At 40.6% G+C, this 14,382-nt stretch overlaps 1 protein-coding gene across 2 annotated transcripts in view; it reads left to right on the top strand.

Annotated features, from left to right (window-relative positions):
* The window catches only part of cdkal1 (CDK5 regulatory subunit associated protein 1-like 1), a 227,002-nt gene that overhangs the window by 210,852 nt on the left and 1,768 nt on the right, over nucleotides 1-14,382 (top strand). For both annotated transcript variants that reach the window (XM_070835216.1, XM_070835217.1), the window contains exon 14: nucleotides 2,116-2,280. In XM_070835216.1, the coding sequence (XP_070691317.1) occupies nucleotides 2,116-2,280 (165 nt within the window). The remainder of the gene's footprint in view (nucleotides 1-2,115; nucleotides 2,281-14,382) is intronic.

Here is a 14,382-nt window from a genome sequence, read left to right as displayed (position 1 = left end):
ACGCTACAGAGGTCTGACTCACAGTGCAAGTTGTATTTTGAGAACCATCTGTCAATCTGTCTTGGTTCTATATATATGTGTGTGTGTGTGTGTGTGTGTGTGTGTGTATATATATATATATATATATATATATATAGATTGTTCTAAGAATTCAATATTTATTTTGCTGCTATAATGTAATCACACTTAAAGGTTAAACTTTCCTGTACATCACTCTGGAGAATATCATCCCAAAGATTTAATAAAGAAGGAAGAATGTAGAGAGAGTAGAGAAAGAGAGAAGTAAAACATAGAGCAGTTACATTGTGGGAGAAAAAAATGGACAGTCAGGAAAGAAGTGAAAAGAGTAGTGGTAGAAAAGAAAAGGACAGAATGAGGTGGAGAGGGGGCTGATGTGTGGGTGGAGAGAAGTGGGGAATAAGATAGAGAGAGGTGTGAGTGTGAACAAATGGCCTAGTTTCACTTTTACACCATCAGATGGATATGTATCCTGACGGGTATAATAGGCACCCAACCCGTGTGTGTGTGTGTGTGGGCGGGGGTGGGTGGGAGCAGGGGGGTGGAGGGGGGTTCCAATGAAATTGGACAAGCTCTTTCATCATTTAATCACCTGTAATGGGCCTCCAATGACCCTCACCCATACACACACACACACACGCACACATACACACACACACACACACACACACACACACACGCACACACACACACACCTATCTCCCCCACAGCCCTGCTGTTTTACCTCTCTGCTCCCAGCCTGTTTTTTGGCTACATACACGCACACACACCCTCACAGTGGTCAGAGTGTTGAGCAGCAGGTGTGTTGATTAGGCAGGTGTAGCACTGGCTGTGTGTCTGTCTGGCCCGTTCTCCATCGCCTATCATATTCCACCAGCTGGATAAAGACTGACAGATTAACACTGAGCCAGGCTTACTCCTGCCATCACAGCAGTAACCCTCCCTCCACCAGTTCACATGCTTTTCTCTGCCCAGTCAGTAGCTTAGCCCTGCAGAGTCCTGTAATGGTTAGACAGACCACCAGATGATCTGAGTCAGCACGCAACCACCCTGCTGAAGTGTACTTGTGCAAGACATTGAATCCCCAGCAGGTCCAAGGTTGCTGTTCTCCTGCTGATCCTAGCCTCTGATCGGCCTGTTGAAAGAGGCAAGCAAAAAGACATCACAACAGCAATCAATATATTATTATCAATCAATCAATCAATCTTTATTTATATAGCGCCAGTTCACAACAGCGTTATCTCAAGACGCTTTACATAAAGAGCAGGTCTAGACCAAACTCTTTAATTAGAGAGAGACCCAACGATTATTATTATTATTATAAATTTCAGTGGGAAAATAACCCCTTACTTAAGTTGTGATTCTAATTTACACAGGCTCTTACTGTATGACTACAGTTCTAACTTCCACCAGTAATCACAACACCATTGTCAATCCGTCAGCTTTGTCCTAAGTCTGAAAATTGCTTTGAAAGGAAAAGCATTTCCATATGATCTTTATTTACAGAGGCAAGTCATTAAGAACAAATTCCATTTCACACTAAGCCATAATTATAACTCTTTGTTTTCTGTTCCTTCCTGCTGTGATCAGCCAAGATCTATAGTTGCTATGGTGAAATAAAAAGACAAACCAGCAAATCCCACTGGTTTATCTCACAGCTGTTGCCGTAGTTTTGACCTTGGGAGCTTCCATGAATGGAACTAAAACTCTCGTGTTTTTTTTTCGTGAGCAGGCTGGGACTAGCTAAGTAACAATGTGGGGGAGCATTTTGGAAAACAGTTTTGAGCAGCAGTTAATTGAGAATGTAATTGACCGGTATGGAGAAACATGCAGAGAGTTGATTATTTTAGTGGATTAGATTGCTATATAGGTTTGCCTTTTTAGATGAGTGGCAGCAATTTGCTGGATCCATCTCGCCGGTGAATAAATTCCATTCTCTAAAAAAATGTTTGTCCAAAAATGTTGTGACTTATCTGGTATCCTTTTCAGTGTATGGACATTTCCATATTCATTGCTACAATTAATGAAATCACAAATGTTAAATAACGGTTCACTTTTTTTTTACATCAGTCATGATGTGTCATTTCTGGTTTTCAGGTGCTGGTACCTAAGAAGGCAGAGTTCAAAGGGAAGATGGTTGAGGTGGACATCTACGAGGCAGGAAAACATTTCCTGAAAGGCCGACCAGTAGAAGATAGTACGCCGTTCTCTCCCTCCATTGCTGTACCCCTTCAAAAAGGAGCCGTGTCTGGTCTGACACAGGTAAACTCACAAATACATGCGCCCCTGCATACAAATCTGGAATTCTGGAAAATTGCATTAGAATCATATTTTTTCCCAATGCATTGCTTCAGTTCAGTAAAGTGACATTAAAACAAATGCACAGTGGGTCACAGTGGGCCTGTATGTAGCACAGTCATCATTTCATGGCTGTACTGAAAAACAATACAATTCAATGGAAGTAATATTAATATTAGTAAACTGTACTTATGTGGCACAATCAGCACAAAAGGAATTGCCAAACATGTGGAATTGAAATACATAAAGCAGGATTACACTTATTATCAGGAATAAATAAAAGTACATGCAAATATTGAAATAAATATAAAAGTATATGTGGTGGAGACTATACAGGAGAGGAATCTTGAGTAATGCAGATACTCAGATTAAAACACTTTTCACTGCTTTTTTACACAGCGCTACATATTTATTCTGTAGAGATGAGTATTTATCCCTGTCTGGCGAGCCGATAGGTTGGTGAATATAATGTCAGTGACCCAATACAGAGTTGACAGAAAATCACCAATCACACCAATGAAGGTTAGCATGAGTAGTGACATACAGAGCATGACATACTTTTTGCCCAGTCACCAACAGTGTCATCCATTTACATTTTGTGTTTGAAGCATCACTATATGGATGCATATTGTTGTAAATAAAACTAAACAGCAATAGTCTTCATTATGAGGTATGTAGGAGCCAAGATGCTTTGGAAGTAGTCACCACCGGTTGGTTGTTATTCTCTGTAACTTTACAGTGAGTGCGTTTGAGTTTTCTTTTTTTTCTTTTTTTTTTTTGCATCTGTGGTTGCGTATTGATGTGCCATATGTTTGACTCTTGTATCAGTTTGGTACCCTTGCTAATACTTATTTTGTCTTGATAAAATTAGTAAAGCGTACAGAGCAGGCTATGTTTCACAACTTTGAACCAGTTGCCTATGAAGTGTGTGTGCAGTATATGAGTGTACATCTGTCCGCCAGATGTAAAAGTATCCAAGTGAATGCGTCCTCTTGTCTTTTTCAGGTGAGAGGACTTATCCTACATCTGTCAAGCTCTCACTGTGTGTTCTTTCCTCATCAAAACTATAAAAGTTGTGTTTACAACAGGCTATTCAAATTTTGTTCCGTCAGCAAATGAATAAGGGATTGGTGTGTGTGTGTGTGTGTGTGTGTCCACATTTTTAATCCATGCTCACTTCTGGAGTTTGTGGAAAAAGCACCAGTGTAGCAGGCGTGAGATAAGTAATTTAAGATAAGCTGTGGCTGGCTAAACTGTCCTCTGTCTTCCTTTCTACCACATACACACAGACATACACACGCACATAGGCACACACAAACACCATGTTAATGTATCTGTTTCACTGCATGTTATTTTTCACTCTGACTAGCTGTAGCTTATAGCTCAGGACATGGAGCCACAGAGCAGAATATGATACACTTTCTAATTTCACACTCCATCAGCCTTTACTGCCAGACAGAGAGGGAGGGCACGAAAGGAACAGACAGAGACATGAGAGAGAGAGAGAGAGAGAGGAGGGCACTGATGAAGAGGAAAGCAAGCAGAGAGAGGGAGAAGTAGAAATGGATGGCAGAGAATGAGATAAAAAAAAAAAAGAGAGAGGTTTCACAGCAAGCCAAGCGACACGTCACTTGGCAATGAAAAGTTCAGCATTGGGGGCTAGACCTTGTAAAACTAGTTGCCTCATAAAGTCTGCAGCCCATCCAACACACACGCTTGCATTTATTTCCCCAACACTCACAGCCTGTCAGCACTCTTCAACATTCTTACAGAACACACCCAGGCCTTTGTTTTTGTTTTTTATTGCACCCCTTTGCACATAGATTCATACACACACCCCAATTATTGCCAGGAGGTAAATGGAGGCAAAGTCATCATCTTCACTCTCAACTTGCTCCATAGAGGTTGACAGGGAGGGAGATGAGTCTGTGGTCACTTTTTCTTTGAATGACAATAGGAGAGTTTGTGTCTGTTTTTATACCCAGTGCGAGCACACCTTGTGTTTTGTGGCTTTGGGGGGGTGTTTAAAATTTACTATGGCTATTTGTGCATATGGGTGAAGTCAGTGCTGTGCTGGGTTTAGACTTCCACAAGACTGGCAACCACAGCAAAAGGATGCCATAGCAACAGCAAAAAAAGGATGGTGAAAATAAGTGTGCACTTTCTAATGTATAGTTTAACATATGAGAGTATTAGAGGAAGTGATAGTGCAGTAATAGCACAGACAGACAGACTTGGAAAAATTAAGCCAAGGTACAGGGAGATATAAAGGTTCAGTGTAATGTCATTGCATGTTGTCATACAGTGGTGCATCTAGATTAGATCTGTTCAAGTGACATCTATTGCATGTCTGTTCATCCTCTGTTGGGATCCCTCCTCCCCTCTTCCATTTTTTCCCAGTTTAAAGGGGTTTTTAGGGGACTTTTTCCTCATCCAAATCGAGGGTTTAAGGACAGATTGCACCCCCCCACCAAAGAAAATTGTGATTTGTGATTTTGGGCTGTATAAATAAAGTCTGCCCTGACTTAAGTGATGCTGATCTGTAATCTATAGTCCTCGTGATGAGCAGTGTCGGCCTTTAATGACAGCCAAGTGCCACTGGAGCACAGTGCTAATAGATAAGTGACCTAATGGCTTGGAAACACAGCGATATCTGCAAGCTACACACATAGCCACACTTCAAGTACAGCCCTCCGGTATATGTGATACCCTTCACTGCCATGTGTTCCGTATGTGTATTCACAATTACTATCATAAGTGAACAGGTCTGATTGAACCTACGTATGCACAAACATGCATTCAGTACAATCTGACACTAGCATACCCATGTATACACACATATCTAAGGATATGCACTTGTGCACACAGTATATGGCCTATACATATTTGAAGACCATCTATTTTCTATGAGTCTCTGCATGAGTCCACCACACACTGAGCTGAATGTGTGTGTGTGAGATGAATGACTGATTGGGGGAAGGCAGATAGATACTCACCCCCAGGTCTTCCAGCAGAGTCTGTAATTACAGGCTTTTGGTACCGAGCGAGAGGAAAAACAGAAGAATAAAGGACCAAGAGGAGAAAGATTGTGTGATGAGGTCCATGATAGCTGGGTAGCAGATAAACGGACGGAGTCTGAGCTTTGTCGTTTCATCTAAGATGCAGAGGAGCGTTGTAAGAGAAATTGAAAAAAAGAGAGAGTGGTAGATAAGTGGGTGATTGGATAGGCAAAGGAACCGACTAAGGTCTCTAATGTCCATTTCTGGAACAAAGTGAGAAATCTATCATTTCAGAGATGAAGAGAGAGAGAGAGATGATTGCACACAAGCCAGCATCCATACTGATGGGGCAATATGGCTGGATGGATGGATTTACAGAGGAGTGGCATGTGAAAGCTTGTTTGGATTACTGTGGATGGATGGACCTGAAAGTGGACAGATAGATATGGATGCATGGATGTGAGACATGTTGGCTTAGATGCACACAACTGATTGATGAGAGAGCTGATGAATAGATGCATGGATGTGGATATATAGACAGGTATAGGAATTACAGATGGCTGGAGCAGTGAGGATTGATTCATAGTGATCCAGTGGCACACTGCTCTTTGTCCATGTGCAGCCCAAGAATGCTGAGGTTGTAGAGAATATGTGTCCTTACAGGCAAATGAGCCAAACCCAACATCTGATTAGACATCAGTTGGAAGTTTATTTCAGCTTTATTCTCTAAACCAATGTCAAGCTCCAGCACCATTTTTAGGTGAAGTGTTTTCTTGTTATGAATGAACGTAACTACCAACAAGGGTAACATTACCTCTGATTAGCCGATTTTACACACTTCACTTGATTACATCCCATATTTTTTCTACAAAAACTAAGCATAAGCATCTCTGTTAATGTTTTTCCCATGTTCACTTAGGATAGGTTTTAGGTTCCTCAGGTATTCTCTTTCTTTTATCTCCCGTCTTCCCCTTTCTTCTTCTTTTGTTTTCAGTTTTTCATCCTCACATTCCCTCTCTCCTTGATTTTATTGTTGTCCTTCTTTCACCCTCGTTCTTTTGTGCAACGTGGCGCATTCATTAAAAGGCCTTGGTGTTTTTGCCATCTCATCCCATAAAACAAGATCAAAGTTTTGGAGAAATTTGTTTTTATTGACACGGATGCCATCTCTTCCTCTGTTCTCTCTTTCTCTTTCTTCCCCCTCTCTCACTGTATATATATATATATATATATATATCCATCTGTCCGCCCTTCATTCACAGAAACAGCACTTTCCGCAGAAAGGGAAGGACAGTAATGAGTCTTTTAGTGGGACATAATAGCAGAGAAAGCACTCAACAGCATGGTGAAGGAAAGAAAAAGAGAAAGTATTTTCACCAGTCCTCATCCTCAGATGAAATTAAATGATAGAAGGGAGGGGGTTAGAGAAAGGCCAGAAATGAAGCAAGAATGAAAGCGAGAGAGCGAGGTAGACGGAGAGATCAGGAGACAGAAAAGCAGCTTGAGTGCCATCCAATAATCAGCTCCTCTTTTCACAGCATACTTTCTCAAGGAGACCAAGAGAATAGGGGCGAGCGAAAGAGAAGAAAACGGCTCTGCTCCTTCCACAGGACAGCAAATTGACAGTTCGCATGAAAGACAGAATAGAAAAAGGAGAGACATGGAAGGGAGATAAAAATGGAGGAATATGTGTAGTGAAACAATGTCCCTCCATGACTACAAATTGACAGAATAACACAAAATGGAGGTGAATGGAGGAATCTCTCCTGGAGTATGAAATTTGCCAGCCTTTCACTTTCCTTTTCTCTGGGGCTGGTTTTCTTAGCCATTCTCGTGTTTTTCTTTCTTTATATCTCTATTTGCTTCTTTCTTTCATTTTGTTGTTTCATTGTTTTTCTTTCAATCTGTGTCTTGTTTCATCATTTCTTTCACTACAGTTCTTCCTTTTCCCTCTGGCTCATTTGTCCCCGCAATTCAGTTATAATCAATTTGCCCATCACCTATTTGTTAGGCATGAATGGGTGACCAGTGAGACATTTAGGAGAAACACCCAACTGTGTGGATGTGGTCAATTTCTAATTGCATCTGTGTATATTCTAGTACAGCCTGAGTGGGTGGGATTGCTGGTCCTTTGCATCATAATGCTTACAGTACATTAACACAGACACACACTAAGATACACTACAGGTTCACTGGTAAAACAAAGCTTATACACACATACACACACACACACACACACACAGATCTTTGTACACACACACATTTATATACACACGTACACTGATGCACGAGCCCCCCTGGTGTGGCTGGCAGACTCCTACTAGCCGTAGGCTGAATGATACACTGGATGCACACACACAATCATGTAGACAAAACACACATGTGGCAAAACACACGCAGGCATAACACTCACACAAAAATCCGTATTTCACCCCAAACAATTGAACCGCTTTGTGCTGACATGCAACTGTTATGGATTGTTGCTTTGATGTTGCGTTATGCACACATGTTGTCATCTGTATTGTCAGGAAAATAACAAAAATCAAAGATTAGGCTGTCTTTTCTGGTCAGGATGCAGTTAATCCTCTCAAATCTATTTTTAAACTTTGTATTTAAAATGTCAAAAGGTTTTGCTTGGCTTTTGCTTGACTTTGTTTACTCTAGTAGCAAATAATTTGTTTTGCCTTCAAAACAGCACAGGCGCAGCTATTTTAAGCTTTTCATTTAGCATGTCAAATTGTATTACATGGCCTGTGCTTTGTGTATACTTGAAGAGCCAAAGTCACAGCAACAAAAGACTGACTGTTAAGCCATCAAAATATGACTCGCATCTATTTTCACTATAGTTACCTAACATGTCAAATGGCATTACACAGCCTCATTCTGTTTTGTTTATTTAAAATGTCAGGGTTTTAAATGCCCCTTGCTCTGAATTTGCTTTTGAACCACAGGCGGAAGACTTAGATAACAAAGCAATAAGACAATAAATGATAAGGGGAAAAAGTTTAGTTATTGAGCAATCACGTTTTTTGTCATTGTAAAAATAGACTTTCCCCATTATGGGTCAAACCGACTTTGTAAACAAATGTTCTACAGCAGAAGAGTCACCCATCACTTGATATTTTACTATTATTATTTTCTATTTCTACTATTCTCTTTAATTACAGCTATGATTGTCTTGATTTAAGTCTCACCAGTTGCTTGTTCTTGTTATTGGAATGATATGTTAGAGAGAAGATGGCCTTTATTTACGACCCATTTCCCCAAGAAAGTTTCAGAGTTCATGCCATAAATAAATAAATAAAATAAACAAGCACTTGAGTACCACTAGGGTATGGTCCTCTCAAAAGTTATCTTTTAACAACAGATGATAAATGATAAAAGCAGTTCTGCTGAATTCTCACCCATACTATAACTCTTTAGTTTCCTATCAGCTTTGGTATTTGGGTTAGCAACAATATAAAAATTGGATGTGCAAAGAGTTAGATGAGAGAATATTATTTTCTCCCATAACCTCCACATCCAGTCAATGGTGTAAGACTATAGGCACTCAACAGTTAAATGTAGACCTTAACTTTCACTTTTTTGTGCAATTTCTAGCCAGTCTTTAATTGTACTAATGGTATCCACAATAGGCTACAGATGTGACTGTTTGCTCACTTAAAAATGTTTGAATATTGGGATTGGGATTAATGATGACAAAATTCCACACAAATGTCTAATTGGATAAAATTTCAATGGCCAACTTCACTGTGACATCATCACACAACAGAAAGTGTGATTGAGACTGAATTGGCAACACTAATCTTGGGTGTTCACCTTGAAACTGATTTTGTGATTTTGTAGATCTTCTGTGCTAACAGGTTGAAGATGCGTGTGAAGCATCCACTTTTTAGAAATTGTTGCTATTTTGCAGCAACATTCATCTTTTGTCATTGTCGACTGTCGTGGCTCTAACTTTGTGTTCTAGCAGAATCATGTGAACATATCCAAGGAATTTTACTATGGTTTTTGTTTCTCTTAATGAACGTACCACACTAATAGACACACGGCAGACCAAGAACAGCAAAGCTTAAGAAAAGTCAAGTCAAACTGATGTTATTCACAAATCACTGTATCACAAATAAAAAGACGCTTCATAATCTATACAGCCGACAACATTGTCTATCCTTAGTGAGGAACAATTCCTTCAAGTCTTCACTGTATACACAATGAGTTTGGACAGACATGGATTGTGTTTGCAGAGGCTTACAACTGTGAGGCGGTAATTTGAGTTTTTGTTGTGATAACCGATTGTGCCCCCACTTGTGTCACATAACTTCTTTGACGCCAGACTTACTTGACTTGGCTGTAATTTCGCACTTTCTGGTGCATAGTGGGAGAAAATGGAGCCTGCACAAACATAAATCTACTGTTACACTCTAAGCTTATTGAATATTCAGGGCATCCTTTTAAACAAATAGCACCTAAGATAAAAAATATTACTTGCTGCAACATATAGTGATGTTTGCCTATATGTGTTGTGACTGTTTGTCAACTCGCACATGTATATACAATCAAAGTGTATGCATACACACGTGTTGTGTCAAAGTGTAACTTGACAGTATGTTTGGTATAGGATGTTGTGTTCTTGTGTGCTTTGAGAGCGTATAAAGTGACAACATGTACCTGTGCATCGTTGTGTCAGTTTTACCATTGCAGTGATGGAGGCAATGACATGACAGATGAAAAACAGGAAGACAGAAAGAGAACATGAGTCAAGTTCCCCACTGAGCCTCTACTCCTTTTTTTTTTTTTTTTTGCTTTACAGCTGCAACCTCTGTCTTTCTACTAATCAACCAAACAAATGTCATATTTTACATTGTAAATCTGCCGGTGATAGAGTTCCAGCAGACATTTATTTGTATCAGAAATATTACTCTGTCCAGTTTTAAATACAGCTGCGGCTTATTGTGAGTGTCAATATGGCTTTGTCTAATCGCCCGTGACTAAGGAGCCTGTTACAGTATCTGTTTACGTAAAATACACACACACACACACTCAAATGACTTCCATGGTGTCTGTGTGTCTAGAGTGACACTGACAGCTGGTGAGGATCATGTGAGAAATGTGACCACTGTGTATTGTGCTTTCTGGCTTTTGTGATGGGGCGTGCGGGTCACTGTGTGCATCTTTGTGTGAATATGCTGGTGTGTTTGGCAGAGGCTGCACCATACACCACGGTAGTTTTTTTTTTTTTTTTTCCAAAAAAGGCGCTTCGTGGAATTGGAGCAAGAGTTATTAAGACACAGGGAGACATTTGAGCTTGAGGGAAAAGTATCTAGCTGTGAAAGCCAGTCCGTACCCCTGGTGTACAGTTAGATGATTTTTAAGGAGGATTACTTTGCTCTGTTCTACTACTATGAGCAGAGAGACAGACTCCACAGGCCCACGTGTACACACACTCTTACTCACAAATACCAATGTTCTTACTCTCTCTCACAGACGTGCACAAACTCAGCATGCCAGCTAGCAGGCGGTGAACTATCACTGAAAGCCACATCTCTCATCTTTTCCTGCCCCTTTTCTTACTCTCCTTCCTTTCCTCGTTCCTGCTCAGCTTTTCACTTCTTTCCACCCCCCTCCTCCCCACTCTCCCACTGTGCTGACATGCACCCACTGGCACTTGGATTTTCACTTATCCTCCCTAATAGTAATAGATTTTAGACTGTACTACTCAGTCTCTCTCCTGGCACCCTGTTGTTAAAAGACACCTGCAGAGAGACAGATAAATAGATGGATAGAGAGGAAGGCAGTACACTTGGCTGGGCAATGTAGAGAAAGATAATGGTTTTGGTGCTCAACTTTTTTTTTTCAAATTTATCAGTGCTTTGCTCTTAGTCTGCTTCTCTTTTTGTCTCAGTTTCTATTAAATATTCATCTGGGTCCTTCTCTTCCTCAAGTAAGCAGGAAATTAAATTTCCCATATTCTTTCTGCCTTTCTGTTTACAGGTAGTTTTTCTCATTAGGTCTTTCAAAACTTATGAATGGTGAAAAACTAATTGTTGTCTCTCTTTTTTCTCATTGTCTGTTCACTCATCTTTGAACTAATGAGCCAGTGTGTAGAACCTGCTAAAAGGCATGTAGTGTAACCTCACCGAAGAGTACTTTTCGAATATATTATTGCTGAATGGGTTGGATTAGTCACTTGAACCCCCGACAGAAGTAGCTATATTTGTCATCATCACACTTTTACAGTTTAGAGGCTCACATGCACTATGACAGGGACTTGACATGGCCACCGGCATATACCCTAGCAAATAGCACCCTTATTGTTTTTCAAGCATCAGTACAGCAAGAAAACAGCTATCAGTTACACCATTAGGGAGTCCAATGACGATCCTAACATTAAGCAAATGTGGATAGGTCAGCCAGACCTACGTTAGTGATTCTCCCTCCACCTATTGTCTGTAGTTACTGTAAGTGACTTATGGATGTGTCACGTAGGCGTTGTCGGTCATAGTATCCATCCTCCATTGTGTGCGGTAACAGATGAAACCATTCAGCGACAACGGTGAGGAGAAGAGTGGGTGGCGAGGCAGCATTCACAACCATCAGAGAGGACAGGGGAGCGGGAGAAATGTGGAGGATAGAGAGGCAGAGGACAGACGCTATGCAGCTGCTCACAGGCGCAGCCATGTGCATGCAACACGTGTAGGCGTGCGCTAACTCACAGTTACATACAAACACATACTGTAATTACTGGCAGGTGTTTGTGCTTCACAAAATCTTACTTTTAGTTCATAGGTCACAGGTGTAGAAGGTATGCATACAAATTCTCTACAATGTCTCTGCATATAGGTGAATGTAGGTATATAGGTAAATAGGTAAATGTGTAAGATCGTAAACTAATAGCTAACATGCACAGCCAGACATTGGTAATCGTAAAGGTAATTATTTAAGTTGGCCAAGCATCGCATATAAAAAAGATGGAAAGACATGTCAGGAGGAGTAAAGGCAGTTCAGACAGAGCAGAGGATTGATCGAAGAAGATATGATGTAGATATTAGTGGGTGAAGCTGTGAATGTAAGGCAGAGAGGGGGGGGGGCTCTACCTATGGTACACATCAAAGCCAAACCTCTAACAGTTATCCCTAGTGAACTTGATTAAAGGTTACTGTAGAAAGCCACTGATCAATCGCTCAATATCGCCCTGCATAATCTATCTTCTTGGTGATAAGGCATTTCACCAACTGTCATGCGGGAGGAGACATACAGGAACCACCACAAGGTCATCCAGATCGATCTCCAGCCCACTCAGAGATGTTGACAAGTGTTAGTTCTCTCATCTACTTTGTTTTATGCTCGATTTTTAAAAGAAGAAGCCATGTCTTGTGCAGGATTTCTTTATTTAGCAGTCAATTGACTTTGTCTGAACTCACATCTCAGGACTCCACTCTCAGATACTAAGGTAAAACTAAATAAATGCGTAATCAAAAGGAATGATGATCAACAGCGAGGGCAGAGGCCAGGGAGGAATCGGGCTGGTTATTGGTATTCAGCGTTAGCAACTGAATTATATTAACACCCCAGTGACCATAACCAATATTTGATGTTGCTCTCATCACAGCTGCTTTTGGTGCTGTTTGAGTAAGCAGCATCATGTGCTCACGGGCATTGTTTGAATTAGTATGTTTGACTGGTGGTGAAATACTGAACACACCAACCCCTCAAACTGAGCCCATAGCAGTCATCGCTTCAGGAGTCCCTTAAAGACACTTTTTTTTTTTTTTTTAACATTGCAGTAGGAAGCAGTTGTGTGTGAAGTTATACATGGTGAAGAAACATTGTTGTACAGGAATGTGAAAATGATGTGCTACTGAGAGATGAAACTCAAACACAACCACTATCAGTCTTTCCTTGGCTGTGCTAACATTGTAAGCTAACTCGAATGTTCTCACATCTCTCCAGGCCCCCCTGCATAACTACATCATATTACACCTTCCTCAACATCAGCTTGATTCAATAGACAGCACTCTGTAATAAATGGATCACTACAGAACTGCATTAACTGCTTTGCACAGAGATAATGGCATCCTAATTGAAACGCACTCATTTGCATAAGCAAATCGCTGGTTTTATGAGCGCTTTCATGCACAAAATATCGAAATAATCAGTGAATTTAACATTCTGATTATTATTGTGTCTGTAATTTCCAAATGAAACTGAGGAGAGACGCATAAGGTGAGAGGACGAGAGAGAAGGGAAAGTGGAGGAAATGATAAAGCCCCGAAATTCCCCCTTGGTCCCCTAAATGATAGCACCACTGAAGTATCTATGGCTCCTAATATCAGGTGGCATCAATAGATGTTTTACTAAATGTACATAATGATCAGCAGCAATGATCCATGAAGGGTAGTTATATACCACCTCATATAAATGACCATTTTATGAAGGACTAAGGGCAGAGTAAATTATAATTTGGCTGATCGATGTGGCAAAATAAACTCCAGATATTTGTTTAAAAAAACAGTCCCCCTCTTCTTCCTCCCCAGGCCTCCTGACAATTTATCTTTTTCTCCTGCTCTGCTGTTCTCAGGACTGCTCCTTCCCATCTCTCACTGTCATATCCCTTCAGCGGTGGATGTCTTTTTAATGGTCCAACACATTAAGACTAAACAGAACTCTCTGATTACAGACATTTGATGTGTTGGATCACTGACCACTGGGCTGTCAAGCCTCGCTGTTTGATTTGTGGCTGTAGCCAGTTGATTTAATCTGAAGATGATTCCCCTAATTATGAATTACGGAAATGACTTTGTCCACAAGCGTGTGGCAGAAAGCAAGAAAGTCTATGTGTGAGTGTTTGCACACATCTGAGAGATATTCACACAATATCATCAAATATTTTAAAACTATTTAGACCCCAGTTGAGTCAGTGTGAGAGAGAGGTCTGACAGGGATGCTCAGCCCAGTGCTCCAGCACCAGCTGGTTCACTACGTAAGTTCCTGTTTTTGAACATGGCGGCCTTCATGACAGGACAGGCCTTCACGGTGAATTGAAATAACCAATTTTTTTAACCACCAA

Source organism: Pempheris klunzingeri, chromosome 8 (genome assembly GCF_042242105.1).
Source record: "Pempheris klunzingeri isolate RE-2024b chromosome 8, fPemKlu1.hap1, whole genome shotgun sequence".
In the NCBI taxonomy this organism is placed as follows: Eukaryota; Metazoa; Chordata; class Actinopteri; order Acropomatiformes; family Pempheridae; genus Pempheris; species Pempheris klunzingeri.
This window is presented reverse-complemented; position numbering and strand designations above follow the sequence as displayed.